The sequence below is a fragment of the Pseudorca crassidens genome, chromosome 1 (assembly GCF_039906515.1).
Source record: "Pseudorca crassidens isolate mPseCra1 chromosome 1, mPseCra1.hap1, whole genome shotgun sequence".
Taxonomy (NCBI): Eukaryota; Metazoa; Chordata; class Mammalia; order Artiodactyla; family Delphinidae; genus Pseudorca; species Pseudorca crassidens.
In genome coordinates, this window is record NC_090296.1 from 43,527,716 (window position 1) to 43,551,600 (window position 23,885).

Consider the following 23,885-nt stretch of genomic DNA (forward strand, 5'->3'; position numbering starts at 1 on the left):
CTAGGGACACATACAGACTGAAAGTGAGGGGATGGAAAAAGATATTCCATGAAAATGGAAATCAAAAGAAAGCTGGAGTAGCAATACTCATATCAGATAAAATAGACTTTAAAATAAAGAATGTTACAAGAGACAAAGAAGGACACTACATAATGATCAGGGGATCAATCCAAGAAGAAGATATAACAATTATAAATATATATGCACCCAACATAGGAGCACCTCAATACATAAGGCAACTGCTAACAGCTATAAAAGAGGAAATCGATAGTAACACAATAATAGTGGGGAACTTTAACACCTCACTTACACCAATGGACAGATCATCCAAAATGAAAATAAATAAGGAAACAGAAGATTTAAATGACACAATAGACCAGAGAGATTTAATTGATATTTATAGGGCATTCCATCCAAAAACAGCAGATTACACTTTCTTCTCAAGTGCACATGGAACATTCTCCAGGATAGATCACATCTTGGGTCACAAATCAAGCCTCAGTAAATTTAAGAAAATTGAAATCATATCAGACATCTTTTCTGACCACAACACTATGAGATTAGAAATGAGTTACAGGGAAAAATACGTAAAAAACACAAACACATGGAGGCTAAACAATACGTTACTAAATAACCAAGAGATCACTGAAGAAATCAAAGAGGAAATTAAAAAATACCTAGAGACAAATGACAATGAAAACATGATGATCCAAAACCTATGGGATGCAGCAAAAGCAGTTCTGAGAGGGAAGTTTATAGCTATACAAGCCTACCTCAAGGAACAAGAAAAATCTCAAATAAACGATCTAACCTTACACCCAAAGGAACTAGAGAAAGAAGAACAAACAAAACCCAAAATTAGCAGAAGGAAAGAAATCATAAAGATCAGAGCAGAAATAAATGAAAAAAAAAAAGGTAATGCCCATCATGCACTTAGCACTGCGTGTATGGCACATAATAAGAACTCAGTAAACATTAGTTATTGTAATTAGTATTCCTTTAATTCAAAATGTCAAGTTCCTGTTCCCCTTCAGGAATGCAAATGTGAAAATTAATATACACAAGTGCTTCTGACAATTTTTTAAAAAATATTTATTTATTTATTTATTTTTGGCTGCATTGGGTCTTTGTTGCAGTGCACAGGCTTTCTCTAGTTGCGGTGAGCGGGGGCTACTCTTCATTGTGGTGCATGGGCTTCTCATTGCGGTGGCTTCTCCTGTTGTGGAGCACGGACTCTAGGTGTGCGGGCTTCAGTAGTGTGGCACGCGGGCTCATTAGTTGTGGCTCGCGGGCTCTAGAGCACAGGCTCAGTAGCTGTGGCTCATGGGCTTAGTTGCTCCACGGCGTGTGGGATCTTCCTGGACCAGGACTCGAACCCATGTCCCCTGCATTGGCAGGTGGATTCTTAACCACTGTGTCACCAGGGAAGTCCCTGCCTCTGAGCATTTTTGAACTTAGTTTTGTATAATTTGTTTCTGAACAAATTGATTATGTTGATATTCATAAAAGGGAGCTCAGCTGTTGATTTTCCTGTTTTGTTTTAAATGTTATTCTCTTGTTTTTTATATTAACATCTTTATCTCTGTCTTAGATTGATTCATGACTCCTGAAAACAGCAACACTGAAAACATTTATTTCCTGGCAGTTTGTTTCTCTCCCTTCTCATTCCCTGAAATGGCTGTCTGCTTTTTTGTTTTTAATTATTAATTATATAGTGACTTTTTCAGGTATAGGGATTTAGTGTATTTAAAAATGTTGTTTCCTCCCTTTTAAGGCATCATCACTCAAGAGATGACAACAGCTGTTCAAGAAGCAGAAGCCACTTTATCTTCAGTGATGCAAGAGCAGCAGGTTTCTACCCTCGAGGTTACCAGAGGAGATGTCGAGACTGAGGGAGGGAAAGAGTTGCCCTCTGCCACAGCTGATGCTCCTGGTGTTACTCAGCTGTCGAGAAGATGGGAGCCTCTGGCCACTGTGGTTTCAACGACAGCCGTCCCTCTGTCTTTCGAAATTACTCCCGCTGTAGAAGGTCTGTAAGGGAGAGAATTGTGCTCAGTGTTTTGGGGGTGGATCTTTTCTGAGTTGATGAGGAATAGAATGAGTGAGGCAGATGGCCCTGTCACCAAGGTGCACACACACACACACACACACACACACACACACACACACACACACATACACAAACATACGTACACATACACATACACACACAGCACACACGCATACACACACACACGCATACACACAATACACATACACACACACACACACACACACACACACACACACACACACACACACACACACACACACACACACACACACCCCTCACCTGGAAGTATATTTTTTCAGCAGGAAAGGTAGGTGAACTCTTTCTTCTTTGGAGAGGTGTGGCACAGCTAAAGGACAAGGGGTTAGTTCCCAAGTAAAATCTCCTGGTGGCTCATATCCTAGGCCCACGAAGCCCAAGCCTCCTGAGAACTCTCTCCTAGTTTGACATGTCTGGCTGCTAGGTGCCAGGGGGGTGAAACCAGCAAGGACCTGGGGGTGAAACCAACAAAGACGTGGGTTTGAATCCCAGCTTCCGCCCTCACTAGCACTGTGGCTTCAAGAAAGTTTCTTAATGTCTCCAAGCCTTGGTTTGTTCCTCTTTAAATAATGCCTACCTGTCTTATGGGTTATTTTAAGGATTTTGAATAATGTATAAAAAGTACTTTCTATGTAGGAGGCCCTCAGGTGCTCTGATATCTTAAGGACAGTGAAGTTTTGGAATCTGGGTGATCATCAGAATCACCTGAGAATACAAAAATTATTATTATTATTTAGTTATTATTTTTGGACTTCATGTCTCTGTCTCATCGTTGGTCTAAGTAAATCCTACTTTTATTTATTAACTATCTTTAACAATGTAATAAATACCTTCTAATCCTGCCTGCTGGCCTCCCCTGCAAAAAAACCCCTTAGGATCTTGTCAGTAACCTACAGGTAACCCCATGACCCTTCCCATCTAAACCCCATCCTCCTCTGTTAACCATTAACCTGAATCTTGTGTTCATCATTTCCTTGACTTCCTTTTCTTTTAGTTTTATCGTGTCTGTATGTACTCCTGATATTATACACTTAAAACTTTTAGATTTTTTACTTTATCAAAACAGTATTGTGCTGTGGATAGCCTTTTTGGGACTTTGTTTTTTTTTTACTTAATATTCTAAGGCCTGTATTTACTTACCATAGTTCTTTTGCTTTGACTGCTTGCAATATTCCGTTATGAAAATGTATCACAGTTTATTCACCCAATCTTCATCCAGTCTTTTCTAGTGATTTGCATTTGGGTCATTTCCAGGTTTGGCTATTGTGAACACGGCTGCCATGAATATTCTTTTACGTAGTCTCCATTGCACGTGTGTAGGAGATTCTCTTGGGTATACCTAGGAACTGAATTGCTGGACAATAGGGCATATGAATATTTCACTTTAGGAGGCAATGCCTAACTGCTTTCCAAAGTGGTTGATTCCATTTATACTGCCAACAGCAATGTATATGAGAATCTGTGGGTCCATATCCTGGGAGCTTTCACAAAGAGTTTCTCAGGCTTCATCACCAAGGAGGTTCTGATTCGGTACGTTGGGATATGTAGAAAGCATGAAAACTGACATTTAAAAAATTACCTCAAGAGATTCTGATGATCCACCAAGCTTACAAAATACTACTATTCTAGAGTTTCTAGATTTGGGAATATCTGGGGCTAAATTTGGTTGCTTTAAAATTGAGCATATTGCAGACACAGATCTAAGCTTTTACTCTTTGACTTGATTTTTAAAAGTCATCCTTGGGGTATATTTAAATACATTTTTGTTAAATTTTCTACCTTTGGTAATAGGTTATATAAAATCCCACAAAATCCATAATATTGTTAATAGAATAAACGGGAGATTAACATTTGAAAACAAAGTTCTGATTTGAGATAATATATTTTCCTGGAAGATAAAGTATTTGCCTCCGGTGGCTGGATTGGTACAATGTGGGAAGGAAGAGCTGGTCTAAGTGCCAAACTTACTGTATATAAGAATACTGGCTTCATTCGTCATTTCTTGCTTAAGAAGTAAAGCACGTGTATATATTCCCCATACTGATCATCTTTGGGTCATGTCTCTTGTGTTTGGCAGACCTAATGGACACAGTCACAGGGCCGAATGAGGAGTTGTTCACACCAATTGTGGGTTCTCCAGTGACGCCCCCTGGGATAATGGAGGAAGCACCTAGCACTTCCCCAGCGCTTGCTGATCCTGAGGCATCTTCCGAGAGAACTGCTGCTCCATCCATTAGCTATGTTAATACAGCTGCCTCCTATGGTCTGGACCAACTCGAATCTGAAGGTATCCATGCTTTGAAGGGGATCTTTTCTGGAACAGATTCAGTGAGTCACTGAGCAACTGTTGTCTTTGAGAAAAGATCCAGGATAAGTATATTCTGTGTGTAGTGTAGATCAGGGGTCAGGAGACCATGGCCCACCCAAATCCAGCCTGCCGTCTGTTTTTGTATGGCAAGCTAAAATTGGTCTTTACATTTTCAAACGATCGAAAAAAATCAAAAGAAGAATAGTATTTCGTGACATGTAGAAGTTTTTATAAAATCCAAATTTCAGTGTTCCTAATTAACAGCCACACTTGTTCATTTGTGTATTGTCTGTGGCTACTTTTGTGCCAGAACAGCAGAGTTGAGTAGTTGTGACAGAGACTAATTGCCCACAGAGCCTAAAATATTTATGAGATGGCCCTTTACCAAAAAAGCTTGCTGACCCCTGCTCTACATCAGTACTTGTCAATTACAGTTGAACATTAGAATCACCTTGGGGAGCTTTGAAAGGATCCTAATGACCGAGTCCTTCTCCCAGTGATTCTGATTCAGTTGGGATGGACTCTGGCATCAACATTTTTCAAGAGTTGCCTGAGATGATTTCAGTGTGCAGGCTGAATTGAGAAAACTGGTTTAATGGAAAACTTGAGTTTCCCCACCACATTTTCTTGGGTGGAAGTTTTAATGTGAATTGTATTTTCGTAACACTGCTCTGGTTGTTAACGCTGGGTCATTCTCCCTTAATTACGTCTCTGGGTTAGATGTTCCACTTTTTGGAGATAGACAGTCTCCTCATCTGTTAAGGCTGAGAAATTTTTGCCAAATTTTACTTTCCAAGACATTGGCTTTGAGCATGAAAAAAGATGCTTGGAGCACAGCTGCACATCCACGAATGAGAAGTCGGGAAATATAATGAAAGTTCGTTTAATTAATCAGCATTTTGGCAGGTGAACAGCTCCTGGCTGGATTGCAAAATGCCCAGAGATTTGTAGTGCTGTTTCTTAAACTAATCGGGAAGACAGGTAAGCTTTTGGGCACTAAATTAGCCATGTGTTGGATTCAGTAAAGACATAGGATGTGCTGTTATTTTATATTTTGTCTACTCTGTAACAGAGAAGGTGGTTCAACCAGGTTTGCAGCAGGCTGTATTGCAGACTTTCAGGGTAATGCTGGTAGTTTTCTGGCGGAGAAATGTGACATTTTAGGAGGAATGTGAATTCCATGGAGTGCTGGTTTAAGAAATGGATCAAAGCGAGCTCAGAGGCCAGCAGCTCTTGCTCTCCACATTAAGATAAAAACTTGGAATGTAGTCTCATATTAGCTGTCTGCTCTCCTTGATGCCATCTGGAAAGACCAGGTTTCCCCAAATTAACCTGAGTTAGAGATGACAGCTTTACCCGGCAGGGCTCATTTAATCAGAGGAAAAAAATTGTGTTTGTGAATAATCCATACTTGTGAAACTGCAATACTTTTCTAAATTTAGTAGATGGTGGCAGTTATATTGAGATGTGTGAGAATTTTCTTAACTTGCCTAAGATGTCCTAGAGTTTTAGTGCTTTTCTTCTACACAGCTCAATTCCAGCTTCTTTTTGAGAATATATTTTGTCAGTTTTGATCGAAGTTATGATCCTTGTCAAGGCTTATGAAAAGACATTTTTGGTTTAAAAATATTCTTTCTGCTATGTTGTTGGGCTTAAGACAAGATTTTGAATGAGCACACCTCTTCTCCTAAATACCGGGGAGTACAATTTATATTTAATTCGTATATGTTAATAATGTCGCAATTAGTTTTATGCTGGTCTATCTAGTCCTCTTAAAGCAGGAGTGACTACACTTATTTAAATCGATAAATCGATAGATTCCTGGATGTATTGGAGGCCTCCATTTTCAGTGCATGTTTTTCCACTTTGTCCAGGAATGTAAGTGCAGCCTGAGGCTTTGACTGGATGAAACATTTTAATTCTTCCATAGCATTGGACCCAGGGGAAGATAGTTTATTCTTACTTAGAACGAGGTTGTGTGATGTCAAGTTATCTACCTTTCAAGTTTGAATCTCTGTGTCTGATGTGTTGACAAATGTCAGTTCTCCAGAGAATAGGGTATTTGTCTCAGTGAGATATGGACAAGAGACCTGCCCCTTTTAGACACCACACACCCAAGGAGCAAGAACCTTTGTGGAAATTTCTGAATGTTTATTCTTTAAGGGATAGTCAATGTCCCAGATGAGCCTAAAATTTGTATCTGCGTGGTACCCTGTCTTGTTGTCTTCTCCTTCATGTCTCTACAACATAATGACTAAGGGAGTGTATTAGTTTTCTAGGGCTGCCATAACAAAGTCTCACAAACTGGGTGATTTAAAACAGCAGACATTTGTTCTCTTGCAATTTTAGAGCCTAGAAGTCTGAAATCAAGTTGTAGGCTGGGCTGTGCTCCCTGCAAAGCCTCTGATTGAGGATCGTCCCTTGCCTCTTCCAGCTTCTGGTGCCTCAGGCATTCCTTGGCTTGTGGCAGCATCACTGCAGTCTCTGCCTCCATCTTCACCTCTTCCCTCTTTGTGTCTCTGTGCCCAAATTTCCCTTGTCTTATGAGGACATCAGCCATTGGATTAGGACACACCCCGATAATTACATCTGAGCTTGATTACATCTGCCGGAACTCTATTTCCAAATAAGGTCAGACTCACAAGTTCTGTGGTTTAGGACTTAAACATATTTTCTGGGGGAACACAATTCAACTTGTAATAGGAGGTCTGCTTCTGAGGAGTTTTCCAGCTGGCTCTGAAGGCAGACTTGCTCTGCCTCCGGAACGCCCACTTGAGAGATGTGCATTGGTAGAGTGGGAGAAGTTTGGTGTGGTTTATATTTCTCAGGCATTGAAGAAAGCCTGCTTCTATAAGTGCATACTGCCTTGTGCCTATTTCAGTATGCCTTTTACCTTGTCAGCAAAAATGCAGTTTGATTTTTGAAGGGATAATGGTTTATCTGTCACCTTGCCTGATACACTTTACTTGTCTGTATTTTTTTTTTTTTAGGGAATAAATGCTTTGAGGATGATAAAAAATGCATTATACTTATCTCAGGCATAACTCTACTAGGGCTGTATTCAGCATCTTTGAAATATAAACATGACAAAGTGTTCTAACTTTTAATTCAAAAATTGGGTAATGGCAAAGTACATGTATATGTATATATGTGTATATATATACAGGTACATATATATGTACATAAGCTAATTTTTGTTCTTTTTAAATTAATTGTTATTGCAGTATAGTTGATTAACAGTGTTGCATAATCTTATTTTTGGACATGATCTTTGTTTAGGTTGATGTCCTTTTTGGTTGAATGTTAATATCTTCCTCTGCTCCAAAACGGCAACTTAAAATTTCTGATTGCTTATGAAAACTTACTTGGAGTTCTTTCATTTGGGCTAACTGTCTTTAAAATATTTTAATACTAATATCAAATGGACTAAGGCCTTCGATATTTCTTACTGAATGTAATTCTGCTTTGTGAATTTTAGAAGTCCAAATGAAGATATCTATTTACTCTAAACAAATCAGACTTATTTCTGCCTTTCCTATATTTCCACAGAAGATGGAAATTCATCTGTGCTGTAACATTGTAGCAATAATTCTGTAGGGTGGAAGGTTATGGCTTTAACAGTTCAATACTCAGAAAAAAAAATCTACTGTGGGTCTCTTTGTACCAGGTACTAGGTTCCTAAGAATGTGTGGGAGGTAAGAGAACAAAAACGGAGGTGTCTCAGATCTTGTGATTAAGGTGTTGGTAATCCTTCTTCACATCCCCAGCACTTTCTCCCTTAAAGTTTGGAAGTCAATAGCCGGGCCTTCCAGCTGTGAGAGGTGGGAAACCACTTGGTGCTCCCCATGGTGCTGACCGGACAGACTTGGGAACAGGGTGAATTTGCTTGGGCTCTCTCAAGATGAGCCTGGGTTAATGTATTGCTTTTCTGCAAGACAAGAAGAAACACTAGTGTCCTTGATCTGGAGAATGTGAATTCTCGATCTGACTGGTCCTATTTAATGTGTTTCTATAGGAATAATAGACTGAGTGGTGGGGCTGTAAAATCCCGTGCCGTTATTCCAGACAACTCCCATTTCCTCATCTGTTTCAAAGTGCCTGTGTATTACAGGGTTATTGACATGCCTGGGAATTACCTTTTTTTTTTTTTTTTACATATGACACGTTATATATAAACATATAGCATATTACCTTTTTAACATATAAAGAGGTTTTAAATTCTTAGTATCCAACAGGAAAGTCATGTTTAATTTTTTTAATATCTTGATTTTTTAAAAAAATAAGACCAAATATATCATTTGACTTCAATTTTCTCTTTTCTGACCATTTTGCCCTTGTTTTTCGAAGACCATTTTGGATGTCCTTATATTTAGGTTTTGAAAGATTGTATTTTTGACATCTTTTCCCAGCGAGGTAGCACACATGGGGCAGAAGGCTGTCATTTTTCTGTCATTTGTTGTTTAATCTATTTCAGTGACATCAATTTTCCTCCCTTCGTGAGTGTGTGTGTGTGCACATCTGTGTGTTTAATTTCATGGATGTTTTTTCCACAGTCCTCTGAGAGCATGTCCCATATACATTTTCAGCATCTCTTAATTTCCTCTGCTGAAAGACAGTGATATTATCTCTCCTTTCTTATCTGGAATTCTCAGTTCTGTCTCTGTTCTAGGATTCTCTCTACAATAACAGGAATTTCAATAGATAAGGATTTCAGGAGAAAGCCGTGTTTGAAAAGTATGCCTTTGTTCAGATGACTGAGTGATATTTTTTGGCTGTGTGATCTCCTAATTGGTACTGAAAAAAAGGTGCTTAGTTTCTATCTCTTATTGGTCAATCAGAAATGAATTGGGAAATGCATTCTTTAAGTGGCTTTGTGGAGAAGCCTCAGATATTTTTCTTCAATAGTTCCATTGAGGATTCTTAAGAGCCCATGTAATTTTTATGAGAGAAGTGTTTGCTCTTCAACTGCACTTTAATTCACAAAATCAATTTTTTTTGTCTTCCCAATATGCACTCCTTTTCAGAGAATATTTTCTTATTATTTTCTCAATTCTCATATAATGTTTCAACTCAGGAGGCAGCTAGAATGGATGAATGAGAAAGTGTAGTCAAAGATCTCATCTCAAGTCCATGTTTATGAAGCCAAGTTTATGTGACTTACCTTTGGGAGCTGCTATGTGGACATAATATTAAAGATCCAGTAGAGGGTTGGAAATTTGAACTGTCCGCTGTTACTTATGATACTGTAGTATGAAGTTAAGGATGTTCACTCTAATTTTTACTCTGAGTGTGTTAAGAATGGATACAAGTTTTGGCTTTTGTTCTTGAAAATGCTTTGGATTTAATTTTGCATCAATAACAGAGGCAATGATTTCAGTCATTGATTACCCCTTATGGTAAGTCACTTTGTTGGCTTGTCCTGAAATCATCATACTTTCTCTGGCATTTATGATAGGTCTCTGTTCTTAAGTACCTGTATGTTCTATAGGCTAGTACAGTAAATTACTCAGCTCTCGGAGTGGTCATCACATGTCTGTTGCTAATGCTCACATAGCCAGTGGTATTTCAAAGAATATTTAGAATCAATATTATGATGTATTACCATAAAGCTTTGCTACAAATTCTGCTGTTGAAGAAAGATAACTGACATTCACTCTAAGTTTTCTGGTGTGCTTTCTTATCATAGGGAATTTATTTATTGGTGTGGTCACAATTAAGTAAGCATTGTTATAGAGTCGATTCTTCCCATTTTTTTTCCTGCATCTTTGTTGCCCAGCACCGGAAAGTTACACTGCTTAGTAAAGCTCACTCTTAGACACTTAGGAAATTTTATATAACGGCTCATGATGACAAAAGGATTTAGCTTTGTACATATTCAGTGGTTTTGTTTATTCATTCATTTATGTGTACACTTAGCAAGTATTTGGTCATTCAGATAACAAAAAGAAGTGAGAGTAGATCTTGTGTAAATTTTAGTAGAAGTTATGATAAATACATAAATAACAGACACACAAGGTAGAAGGTGGGAAAGTATCATAAAACAATTACAGAAAAAGGACTGTGAGAGATAGGAGAGAGAACTTAGCCCCAGCCTAGAGAAATAAAAAATTGATATTTATGCTGGGGAGTCTTTTTTTTTAAATAAATTTATTTATTTAATTAATTTATTTTTGGCTGCATTGGGTCTTCATTGCTACGCATGGGCTTTCTCTAGTTGCACTCTTCACTGCAGTGCTCGAGCTTCTCATTGCGGTGGCTTCTCTTGTTGTGAAGCACGGGCTCTAGGTGCGTGGGCCCAGTAGTTGTGGCACGTGGGCTCAGTAGTTGTGGCTCACGGGCTCTAGAGCGCAGGCTCGGTAGTTGTGGTGCACAGGTCTAGTTGCTCCGTGACATGTGGGATCTTCCTAGACCAGGGCTTGAACCCATGTGCCCTACATTGGCAGGCGATTCCTAACCACTGCCCCACCAGGGGAGCCCCTTCTTGGGAGTCGTATGTGTGTGTGTGTTGTTCTTTTGATATTTATAAAAAAATAAGTCATAGGATATCGAAAAATATGGAAAACATTTTAAAGGTTGGTGAATCATCCTTTAGATATCATACATACCACACTACCATTCAATTATTTTATAGGCATGTGATCAAGCATGTTTCTATAATTTTAGCTTTTTGATTAGATGAATTCTTTCTTTTTTATTCTTCCAGTTTTATTGGGATATAATTGACATACAGAACTGTGTAAACTTAAGGTGTACAGGATGATGATTTGACTTACATATACCATGAAATGATTACCACAATAAGTTTAGTGAGCATCCATCGTCTTACGTAGATACAAAATAAAAGAAAAAATTTTTTTTCCTTGTGACGAGAACTCTTGGGATTTACTCTCTGAACAACTTCCATGTATAACATACAACAGTGCTAATTATATTAATTATATTGTACATTACATCCTTACTACTTACTTATCTTATAACTGGAAGTTTGCATCTTTTGTCAGCCTTCATTCCAGTTTTCTATCCTCTTACCCTCCTCCTCTGGTAACCACAAATCTGATCTGTTTTTCTATGAGTTTGTTTGTTCATTTCTTTTTGAAGTATAATTGACCGGCTAGGTTAGTTCCTAGTGCACAACATAGGGATTTGATATTTCTATACATTTCAGAATTATCACCATGATAAGCCTAGTTACTGTACATCACCATGCAAAGGTACTACATTCTTATTATTATTTTAAATAAATTTATTTATTTATTTTTGGCAGTGTTGGGTCTTCGTTGCTGTGCACAGGCTATCTCTAGTTGTGGCGAGCAGGGGCTACTCTTCATTACAGTGCACGGGCTTCTCATTGTGGTGGCTTCTCTTGTTGGGGAGCATGGGCTCTAGGTGCATGGGCTTCAGTAGTTGTGGCACGTGGGCTCAGTAGTTGTGGCTTGCGGGCTCTAGAGCACAGGCTCAGTAGTTGTGGTGCACGGGCTTAGTTGCTCCGTGGCATGTGGGATATTCCCAGACCAGGGATCAAACCCGTGTCCCCTGCATTGGCAGGCTGATTCTTAACCACTGTGCTGCCAGGGAAGTCCCACTACATTATTACTGAGGTAAATTATTTCTTAAGAATAGTTTTTAGATGCAGCAGCCAGGTGCTCAGCCTCAGGCCAAACAATATATGATTTATAGGAAACTGTACCAGGTCTCTCTTGAGGGGATTGTTCAGAATCCTAGGCAAGATGATTGGTTCTGAGTGTTTCATCTGGGCTCATACTCCAGGACTGACAATCCCTGTGAGGAGTGGTCCAAGCAGGGCTTTCCACGTGTGGTGGTTCTTGCAGTTGTCAAAGCAAGCACGCAGCTTGCAACTGCACAATAGGATGTGGAGATTTCAAAGACATTTTAGATGTTTGCAGAAAATCAAGGCATTTTTTTTTTTTTTTTTTTTTGCGGTACGCGGGCCTCTCACTGTTGTGGCCTCTCCCGTTGTGGAGCACAGGCTCCGGACACGCAGGCTCAGCGGCCATGGCTTACGGGCCCAGCCGCTCTGCGGCATGTGGGATCTTCCAGGACTGGGGCGCAAACCCGTGTCCCCTGCATCGGCAGGCGGACTCTCAACCACTGCGCCACCAGGGAAGCCCTCAAGGCATTTTTTAAAAAATAAATTTATTCATTTTATTTATTTATTTTGGCTGCATTGGGTCTTTGTTGCTGTGCGCAGGCTTTCTCTAGTTGTGGCGAGTGGGGGCTACTCTCCCTTGCATGGGCTTCTCATTGCTGTGGCTTCTCTTGTTGTGGAGCACGGGTTGTAGGCGTGCAGGCTTCAGTAGCTGTGGCACGCGGGCTCAGTAGTTGTGGTGCACGGGCTTAGTTGCTCCGCGGCATGTGGGACCTTCCGGGACCAGGGCTCGAACCCATGTCTCCTGCATTGGCAGGTGGATTCTTAACCACTGTGCCACCAAGGAAGCCCCTCAAGGCATTTTTAAAAGCATGATTTTTCAAATACGATTTTTCAATATGAGGCTAGATATAACTATCCTTTTACTGGTATAATCATTGAGAATTTTATTGCATCGGAGTACAAATAATTAAAAACCTTAACAATGTATAAAATAATGTAAGAATATTACCAACTGCACTTTATCAGGCTGTGCTCATAACCATGAAATTGTTTTGGCATCAGACTACCTTTTATTATTAAAATACACACATATCCCCAAAGGAAAAGATTAGAAGAAAAATATAATGCATCAATTTGAATGGCCTTACAAGATTTTAAAAGTGTTCACCCTTGGAAATATTAAATTTGTCTTGAAAGATTTACATTGATTCTGCCTACATTTACCTGTGTTTCTTCTTCTTTAGCCATTCTACCTTCTTCTTATTGTTTTTTTAAAAATTAATTAATTAATTAATTAATTTTGGCTGTGTTGGGTCTTTGGTGCTGTGCGCAGGCTTTCTCTAGTTGTGGTGAGCAGGGCCTACTCTTTGCTGCAGTGCGCGGGCTTCTCATCGTGGTGGCTTCTCTTGTTGCAGAGCACGGGCTCTAGGCGTGCCGGCTTCAGTACTTGTGGCACTTGGGCTCAGTAGTTGTGGTTCGAGGGTTGTAGAGCACAGGCTCAGTAGTTGTGGCGCACGGGCTTAGTTGGTCCGTGGCATTTGGGGTCTTCCCGGACCAGGGATCAAACCCGTGTCCCCTGCATTGGCAGGTGAATTCTTAACCACTGCGCCACCAGGGAAGTCCCCTTCTAATTGTTTGATATCTCCAGACAAAATATTCTGTGGAAACTTCTATAAAAACAATATAAAGAGGGACTTCCCTGGCAGTCCAGTGTTAAGGCTCAGGACTTCCACAGCAGGGGACACGGGTTGGGGAATTAAGATCCTGCATGCTGTGCAGTGGGGGCCCAACATTGCTCCCTCTGGGTTTTCTCAAGGTATCTGCCTCACGTGCTCTCTGAGGAGCCCTACTTCCTGTTAAAACTCCAGCTCAAGCATAGATGAAAACCCTCTCATTTATTTCAACTAAAATTAGTAGAAATTTAAAAAATACTTGGCTCCAACCTAAGGGAACACAAAGCAAATGAACCAAGAAAATAAAAGAAACAAAATGAATTAGGCTTATGAGGTACACATTTCTCTCTGATCGTACCTTAGCTAAGGAGCTTCCAGGACTCCCAGGCCTCGACTCATTCCATGGTCTGAGAAGGTTTTTAATATTTGGTACCCAAAGCTCTGGAACAGTTTTTCAGGCACCTTGCTAGGCTTTCTGGCTTCACAACTCTTGGCTTGTTTCCTGTTCTGAGGATAACTTATTTTCTCCTTCCCATCCCTGCTCCCATGTGGAATAGCCAAGACAAAGATGTAAATTTCCTCTAGGGCCCACCACCAAGTAGGGAATCCCCAACTCCACTTACATATTGTCTGTCCTGCTTTCCAGGTTGAAGGACACACCTCCAATCCCTAGGCAGCTGACAGCCAGATAACCATCATGATTGACACCATGTACATCCCACTCTTTAGAGGAAATCCCATCTCTGTTAAAAGCCTGTCATGATTCACATCTGGGCAATATCACATTGTTCTTGCTATACAAGAAATATACCTGTATAGAGTCATTCTGTCATATTCTATAGCAAACAATACTCAGTGCTGCGCTACTCTATAAACAGAAGGCTATGAAGTTCAAGTTAAAAGAGGACAGGAAGGAGAGACAGAAACCATTCAGCTCAAAGTCGTCTTTCTTTCCCTTTCTTTCTTTCTTTCTTTCTTTTCTTTCTTTCTTTCTTTCTTTCTTTCTTTCTTTCTTTCTTTCTTTCTTTCTTTCTCTTTTCTTTCTTTCTTTCTTTCCTTCCTTCCTTCCTTCCTTCCTTCCTTCCTTCCTTCCTTCCTTCCTTCCTTCCTTCCTTCCTTCCTTCCTTCCTTCCTTCTTTCTGTTTTATATTGGAGTATAGTTGATTTACAATGTTGTGTTACTTTCAGGTGTACAGTAAAGTGATTTAGTTATATATATACATATATCTATTCCTTTTTCAGACTCTTTTCCCATATAGGTTATTGCAGAGTACTGAGTAGAGCTCTTTGTGCTGTACAGTAGGTCCTTGTTGGTTATCTATTTTATATAGAGAGTGTGTATATGTTAATCGCATACTCCTAATTTATCCCTCCCCCCCACCTTTCCCCTTTGGTAGCCGTAAGTTTGTTTTCTAAGTCTATGTGTTTGTTTCTGTTTTGTAAATAAGTTCATTTGTATCATTTTTTTGTATCATTTTTAAGATTCCACATATAAGTGATATCATATGATATTAGTCTTTGTCTGATTTACTTCACTTAGTATGATAATCTCTAGGTCCATCCGTGTTGCTGCAAATGGCATTATTTCATTCTTTTTTATGTCTGAGTGATATTCCATTGTATATATATATATCACATCTTCTTTATCCATTCATCTGTCTATGGACATTTAGGTTGCTTCCATGTCTTGGCTCTTGTAAATAGTGCTGCAGTGAACATTAGGGTGCATGTATCTTTTTGAATTATGGCTTTCTTCAAATATATGCCCAGGAGCAGGATTGCAGGATCATATGGTAGTTCTATTTTTAGTTTTTTAAGGAACCTCCATACTGTTCTTCATAGTGTCTGCACCAATTTACATTCCCACCAACAGTGTAGGTGGGTTTCCTTTTCTCACACCCTCTTCGGCATTTATTATTTGTAGACTTTTTGATGATGGCCATTCTGACCGGTGTGAGGTGATACCTCATTGTAGTTTTGATTTGCATTTCTCTAATAAGTAGCGACGTTGAGCATCTTTTCATGTGCTTTTTGGTCTTCTGTATATCTCTTCTTTATGAAGCTTCTCAGACCACCCAGCCTGTATTGATGAGTAGTACAGTAAAAAAATAGCTGTGGTTATGGTCTCAAATGGACATGCCTGAGTTTAAGTGTTAGCTTCATCATGAATAAGCACTGTGATATTGACCAAACTATTTAATTTCTTTAGGCTTCAGTTTTTCCATCTGTGTAAAGCAGAGATATTGGTGTTCCTGTCTCCTATTATGAAGTAAAATGAGAGCTTGTGTATAGTAAATAATGCATGACATAGAGTAAATACATAATAAATATGAACTTTTAATATCATTTATCAATTAAAATTATGTATTGTGATCAAGTATTATTATGTATTCATTGTTATAGTGAAATATTCACATCCTCTGCATGCAACCAATGGGTCAGGGGCCAGGCAGATAGTGTAAGTGAGCGAAGAGGAAGGTGCCTAAGACAGTAGGGAGTGGTGTGTTTCAGGAGAGAGCACACACTCCCTCTGATCCAGACAGATCCAGATATGGTTGCAAGGAGGAGAATGTGAGTTCAGTGATGCTAGATCTCAGATTTCTTCCGAGGTAAGCTGAAAATTCCCATTTTTATATGAAATATTCTGATTTTTTAAAGTGTCAGAAATCAGTTCTAGTGTTTACCTATCCTATTTCATTTTTATTAGTATCACAACCGAAATGAATCTGTCTTCCCAGCCATTGATCATCAGTTTGTGCTCTTAACTGAATTCTCCGAACCTCTTTAAGGGCAGAGTCAGAGCTTTCTGCCCTTGTGTCCCTAGTGTCTGTAGGTACCAGGTGTTGGGCAAGTGATGATCAGCGATGTAGTGGATGGTTTTAGGACCATTATCTTCTTTAATTGATGTGTTTTGATTTGACTCGCTGTACTTGTTATTGTTTTAAATCCAGTGCTTATTTTGGGCCTGAAGTTGAGCACTTTTTATGTGAACAAAGCAGTGGCTCCCAACTACCTTCTGCTAGAAATCTATTTCTGGTAGGAATTTGCTTAGATTTCTTGCATCCCACTGTGGGGTTGAACATTATTTCATTTCCTTCTTATTGGAATCCATACTGATACCTGCACTTAGTCAGGTAAGGCAACTCAGTAAACTTAAATGATTCTTTAAACCCACTTTGAGAAGCCAGAGTGAGAGGGAAGGAAGAAAAGGTAAGGGAGGAGGAGGGAGATCCTTCTCTAGAAACATTATTGGAGTTAATTTGTACAAAGATCATTTCCCCCCGTGGGCCACCCCTCTCCCCAGGGTGACAGAAGCATGTAGGTGGATTTTCCTTAAAAAGTTGATATTATACTCATTTGAAGTGAATACATAATATAAATTAATAAAAATTATATTGGAGTCCTATAAAGGCATTACTACTTATTTTGTGGAGGAAGATAATGAATTAAAGTTCTGTTCAGCTTATTTCTGTTCAGTCACCATATATTGAGGGCTTATTTTTTGCAAAGCACAATGCTTGATCCTGGGGGGGTAGGGCACAAAGACGAATAAGACAGGATCTCTGGTTTCAAGAATATACACAGGTATGATAAAACACATTTCCGCTAATTAATACGTAAACCTCATTTTGAATTACTTGAGTCATGTTTTAAAAGGGATATCTACTTTCATAGGTATTTTTTGCAAAATCAATAATCAGCCTAACCAACCCATGATTTATCTTTTGAGTGTATGTGGATTCTTAAACACAAGTTTTGCCTGTGTTTGCTTAAAGCAAATATCCCTTTAAGACTACTAAGTTACTGCAGAGAAAGGCGTTATTCTGGATGGCTCAGAATTTATAGATACAATAATAATAAAGCTTTTATGTTTCTCTTTACAGCACCCTTGAGAAATAGAGCAATATTGCTGTAGTCTCATTTTCCAAAGGGAAATACATAAGAGTCTGTCATCTGAATCCAAAGTGAGTTGTTTAATGAACAGGAGCTAGACTTGAGAACTTATAATTATTGCTCTAGGGCTCTCTCTATTAAGATAACTCAGTTTAATTTGGGGCAGGATTTATAGAAGATAATGGAGAACACCAATTATATGAGGTCAAGGCTGAAAAGGGATTATGTAATGACCAGTAAATGTGAGGTTAGTTATGTAGACTGATATTTTTAGCTTGCTAACAAGATATAGGAGATTACATTATCAAGAGCAGAATCCTCTAATTTAATGAAAGTAATATTAAATTAAACAAAAATTTTAAACATCTATCTGAAATGTGGGTTGAATCTAAAATATCTTTCAAGGGGTGTTTGAAGTGTGCAGATTATCTTGTCTCAAGCTTTTAAATTTTCTCACGTATGTACCTTTTGAATATTGTTAAGGATAGAATGGAGGAAGTTTCTAATGATTATATTTACTATTATAGAGTTATTGGGAAGTTTGAACTTTAGTAAAATGTTTTCAAGAAATTTGTATAGATTAATATAGGAGGTTTTAAAAAATCACTGTGAGGAGATTTTGAAAAGAGAGAATTAAAGAAACAGATGTTTAAAGCAGAATATTTAATAGACAATAACATTTGAAATTTTATCTAATTTAAAAATGCACCCCAGATTACAGATGCTCTTATGAGTGTTTGAAATTTGGAATTTGAAAATGGTGTTTGAAAAGCCAATAAGCACTCTCACTCAACTTATTGGACAAATGTAGATGATATAGTTGCTTTTGGAAGGCTCATTGTTTGGATTTCAGCTTCTGATGAAGACTCTGACAGACCCAACCATAGCGAAATGCCTAGATCTTGGGTGAAACACACGCTTTAGTACATTAATGGAATTGCAAGCAGTCAGAAAAATCTTCAAAGACTGTACTTTTTAGCTCAATCCATCCCAAAGTGAGCTGAAACCCAACAAGTGAGCTGTAAGGAGCAAACAAATTGGAAAGGTAAAGGCACTCTAGGACAGTAGTAATATTAGGAGTCTACATTTGGACTTGTAGCAAGAAGAGCGACCCAGATTGAAATTTCCACATTAAGTCTGTATCTTTAAAAGGGGAATAAAGTAGTTCCAGGTTTATATCACACCCTGACTCCCTACAAAACAGATGTAAATGCTCTCTGGAAAAGAGCATGCGCAATAGAGATGCATAGTTTACCCACAGATTAAAATCAGGCAAATAGGGTCTCATAATAAAAGGTCAATAAACTAACAAGAAAACAAACAGCCATGATTGAGAGTCAGCAGAAAAGTCAAACAGTTGAGTGGCATACTCCTTATCCAGGACCTTAGATACTAAAATGATCAGAGTAGAATACAAAATAACCATGGCATAAAAGGTTGAAGGAAAGAAAAGATGAAATCACAAAAATGAGCAAGTAATAAGAAACTAACAAAAATGACCCAGCAGATTTTTTAAAAGAACCAAATAGGGCTTCCCTCGTGTCACAGTGGTTAAGAATCCGCCTGCCAATGCAGGGCACATGGGTTTGAGCCCTGGTCCGGGAAGATCCCACATGCCGTGGAGCAACTAAGCCCATGCGCCACAACTACTGAAGCACGTGCTCCGCAACGAGAGGAGCCACAGCAACGAGAAGCCCGAGCACCACAACGAAGAGTAGCCCCCTCTCACCACAACTAGAGAAAGCCTGTGGGCAGCAACGAAGACCCAATGCAGCCAAAAATGAAAAAAAAAAAAAAAAAAGGAACCAAATAAAGCATTTAGAAATAAAAATAGAATTGTTGGGGAAAAACCTTTGATAATTAAATGGTTAAATATGCAATAAGAGAGAGTTAGTGAACAGGAAGATCAGTTTGAAGACATTATAGAGAGAGTAGCACCAAGAGACAGCAAGTGAGACAACAAGAAGGAAAAGAATAGAAAAAGTGGGAACAAATAAAGGAACAAATTCAAATATATCAATAATGACAGTAAATACAAGGGAACCAAATATGGTGTTAGCTCTGGGATTTTTATAGATGTCCTCTTTCAGATTGAGAAAGTTTCTGCCTTCTTCTAATTTGCTGAAACTTTTTCGTTTTGTTTTGTTTTTTGGTTGTTAATGGATATTGGATTTTGTCAAATGGTTTTTCCGAATCTGTGTTTTGGAATTGAGATGATGATATGGTTTTTCTGTTAATACGGTGAATTATACCAATTGATTTTTTTTTATTGTTGGCATATAGTTGCTTTACACTATACTGATTGATTTTTTTTTGGTACGCGGGCCTCTCACTGTTGTGGCCTCTCCCGTTGCGGAGCACAGGCCCCGGACGCGCAGGCTCAGCGGCCATGGCTCACGGGCCCAGCCGCTCCACGGCATGTGGCATCTTCCCGGACCGGGGCACGAACCCGTGTCCCCTGCATCGGCAGGCGGACTCTCAACCACTGCGCCACCTGGGAAGCCCTGACCCATCATTTTATACACACTAGATTGAAAAGAAAAAGTTTGACAGTAGCAAAGGTTGGTGAGGATGTGGAGCTAAGGAAATCTATCTAGACATCATTTAGCATGTTCAACACCTCTATTCCTTTTGACCGAGCGAGTCCACTTTTAGGAATATGCCTTAGAGAAACCAGTGAATAGATCCACTAGAGATCATATATGAATGTTCATAACAGTACTATGCGTAACAGCAAAAAAATTGGCAACAACTAAATAACCCAAAAGTTTATTCACATGAAGCTAAATAAATGAATTGTGACATGCTTACAAAATGGAATACCATAAATTGATGAAATTAACAAACCAGTGTTTTGTTAGATATGTGAAACCTAAAGTCATAATTTTGAGTGGAAAAAAAGTCCCAGAATATAACATTCAGTAATTTTTTTCCCCATTACATGCTTCTAATTGAAGTATAGTTGATTTACAATGTTTCAGCTGTACAGCAAGGTGATTCATCGTTCAGTAATTTTTTATGGTGTTCAGGGGAAGTAGGTGGTTAAGATGATAGAGGAATATGCAAACAGATGCCACAGTAGTAATATTCCAGTTCTTTAGCTGAATGATGAGTTCTCTGGAGGTGATTTCATTATTATGCTTAATAACAGAAATATTATATACATATTCTCTTGTATATATCTAATATTACATGATAAAAATGTAGAAGCACTTAGTTGGCAGAAATATTTAAGATTTAAGAAATGTAATGAGGGCTTCCCTGGTGGCGCAGTGGTTGAGAGTCCGCCTGCCGATGCGGGAGACACGGGTTCGTGCCCCGGTCCGGGAGGATCTCACGTGTCGCGGAGCGGCTGGGCCCGTGAGCCATGGCCGCTGAGCCTGCGGGTCCGGGGCCTGTGCTCCGCAACGGGAGAGACCACAACAGTGAGAGGCCCGCGTACCGCAAAAAAAAAAAAAAAAGGTAATGAAATTGAACATTGTAAGCTGCTGAATTTTTTGGTCATTATTTCAGTAGTTTCTGGGGTTTCTCAATCCCTTTCGATCTCAGGGAGCCATCTGCTGGAGAATTGCTTCCTCTCCTCAAAACAAGTTTAATTTTTTTTTCTCTGGCCTTTAAGTTTTGCATCCGATTTGAAGCCAAAGTTAAAAATAAATCTGGAAAATTAAGGCAGTACCATCCCTCGTACTTCAGTCGCTCTTTATGTGTGAAACCATTTTGCTACAGTGGCTCTTGATTATATTGTATAGGGGTTCCCAGGAAAACACTTGCCAACAAGTGTTTCTTCTTTTAAAAGTCTCCACTTGGATGTGTCACAGCCGTTCCATTTACAGGGGAAATGGGAGAAAGACTCATGCTTAGCCTCTTCCCAGAGAATTCACCCTGTTTCTTTTCATGGTATCTTTCCTCTTCTTCACGTGTCCTAATTGGTGTACCTTAGATTTAATTTTAAACTTTGTGAAGGAAAGAAAAAGAGAGGTTTGACCCTGAAACCTAATGAATAAATAGGTAAAGACAAGGATTCAAATTAATCATTGCTATTCTAAAGAGACAGAAAGTACAGGCAGGAGCCTGTTCTCCCTATAAGTCAAGGATAGAGAGGTCATGTTGGGGAACAAGTGTTACAGGTGGGGTCCTTCCTACTCATATTGTTGGGATGACGTATTCTCAACCAAGGGTTCCCCTTGGACTCATTAGCAATACTCTAGGAATGCTAGCTATGTCTCTATCTTCTGGAAATCTTAAAATGTCTAAACTGTGATAAAAATGGATTGCGAGAAACTGAGCATCTTTGGTGGGAACTGCCTATTAAATGGTAACTGGACTTTGTAGCAGAACCAGATTACTCGGGCCCAGACCACAGGGCAAGCTTTCTCCCATATCTTCTATTGATTTTGTTGGGAAGATCATGGCCCTGGTCCCGAACAAAATGAAAACTCTTGGTTTTGGTAACCTTAGGCAGAAATGTTTGCAGTAAATAAAGAAAACAGGCCTGACCTAGAGAGTCAAAATTTGGGGTTTAACAAACCCATTTGAGGCTCTGCTGTGATATTTGAGCACCCGAGGCAGTTATATCACCAGCGAAGTAGGCTGTAAGTAATACAGAGCTTATAAAACTTGCTCTCCTTAGCCAACTGTGTACATTTGGAGAATAATGCCTGCAAAGCATTTTGACTTCCTCAGAAGAAAAGCCCCATGTAAGTACAAGGTACTGTTATGGGTTATGAAACAGCTGTGAAGAGATTCTGTCGGAGAGTGGCCAGACACATGAAATTGGCTTAGAGATGATACTGTCTAGACATATTTTTTTTTTCTTCCTGCCACTTGCAACAGGCCATTTCTCTGTTTGAGCTGTTGCCACACTACTTAATATGATCAAGCATCTCTTGGCCATGTGGCACGTAACCTGGCATCTCTATTTAATGTTTTACGGTTTTAATTTTAACTGTTTCAGTTCACCTCAAGCCCATCAATCAGAAATCAAACCATGTTCTAGACCCTGTTGCAGGCTGAGCTGCCTAATGTCCAAACACCTGTGTAGGCGCTTTGGCTGACACCTAAGTCGGTTTTCTCACTATTGTTAGGTGTCAGAATTCTTGACATTGGACATGCGAGCCAGTGACTTGATCTTGGTAAGAGTACTACGGAAAAATCCATTAACTCCACAGCAAGTAGCTTTAGTCATTGCCTGACTGTGCATCCTGAATTCAGTGGGATGCCTTGAGCAGATGCTGGTTCAGCACGAGTGACCAGGGGATTTTATGTAATCCGTGTCAGGTGTTTGGGAGCGAGAGCAGTGCGAAGTGGTGGGAGGATTTTGCCTCTCACGGGAGGTGGTTACTCAGAAACCATCATGACTGCTCCTTTGATTGCTGTTAGCGTCAGCGTTATTGTTTGGTTTTATGAAGTAATCGGTGTCCAGTCAACCTGGGAAGAAGAAGCATCAGTTACGAGGATGCACTTTCCATTCCAGGGGACATGACTAGAAGAAACTTCTTAGGCTGAACTCTCTGAACCTTCCCTTCCTGGGTTGCAGTGTTCTTTAGGGATTCTCAGGACAAATATAACTTCAGTCTCTGATCACTGTCGCCAGATGTTGATATATGAGGTGTATCTGTTATAAATGGTAAACCAAGAGCATTTTTAAAGGTTCATTTTTTCTTTTTCTGTGCTATCTTTGTATGGAATAATGGTGCGTGTGTGTTTTATGTTGATCCGCATGCTTATTTGGGATTCAGATAAATGAAAATAAAATTTGGGTTTATCTTAACCCCAAATTACAAAATTCAGAAAGCATTACCTTATAGCCTTTAACATATAACCTGGTAGTGTTATTTGAATGAGTTCTTCGTTTAGTTTCAGTTCTTTGAGTCGGGGATCCTGTTACTGTTTTTGGCACAGTTTTATTTGCTGAATGATTATTTCATGTGATTGTCCTTTATGTTCAGAGGTGTTCATAACATTATTATTTCTCTTAGATGCAACTATGGAAAGACTGGCTAAATACAGATGACTTTCTCTTTAGTTTTTATTAGTGGAAGAAGCATGCATACAACTCTGGGTTGTTTTGTACCTGTCCATTTGATATGTTGCCTTTGTGCTTGTCGCAAGATTACTCAGAGGAATGTGTTACTAATTGCTTATTAAATGCTATTGTGTGTTTCCTTAGATCCAGTTGTTAAAAACCTGGATCTAGCTCACTGACTGCTCATTCCTCCATCAATCCATTCATTCAACAAATACTGAGAGCTACAGACTGCCAGGCACTGGGTTAGTCACTGGTGATACAGCAGAGGACAAGATTGTCCTTCC

The 23,885-nt window shown here is 39.3% G+C and overlaps 1 protein-coding gene across 3 annotated transcripts in view; it reads left to right on the forward strand.

Moving 5' to 3' along the window:
* The window catches only part of ARMH4 (armadillo like helical domain containing 4), a 136,669-nt gene that overhangs the window by 17,845 nt on the left and 94,939 nt on the right, over positions 1 to 23,885 (forward strand). For all 3 annotated transcript variants that reach the window (XM_067734660.1, XM_067734663.1, XM_067734668.1), the window contains exons 3-4: positions 1,775 to 2,029; positions 4,167 to 4,376. In XM_067734660.1, the coding sequence (XP_067590761.1) occupies positions 1,775 to 2,029; positions 4,167 to 4,376 (465 nt within the window). The remainder of the gene's footprint in view (positions 1 to 1,774; positions 2,030 to 4,166; positions 4,377 to 23,885) is intronic.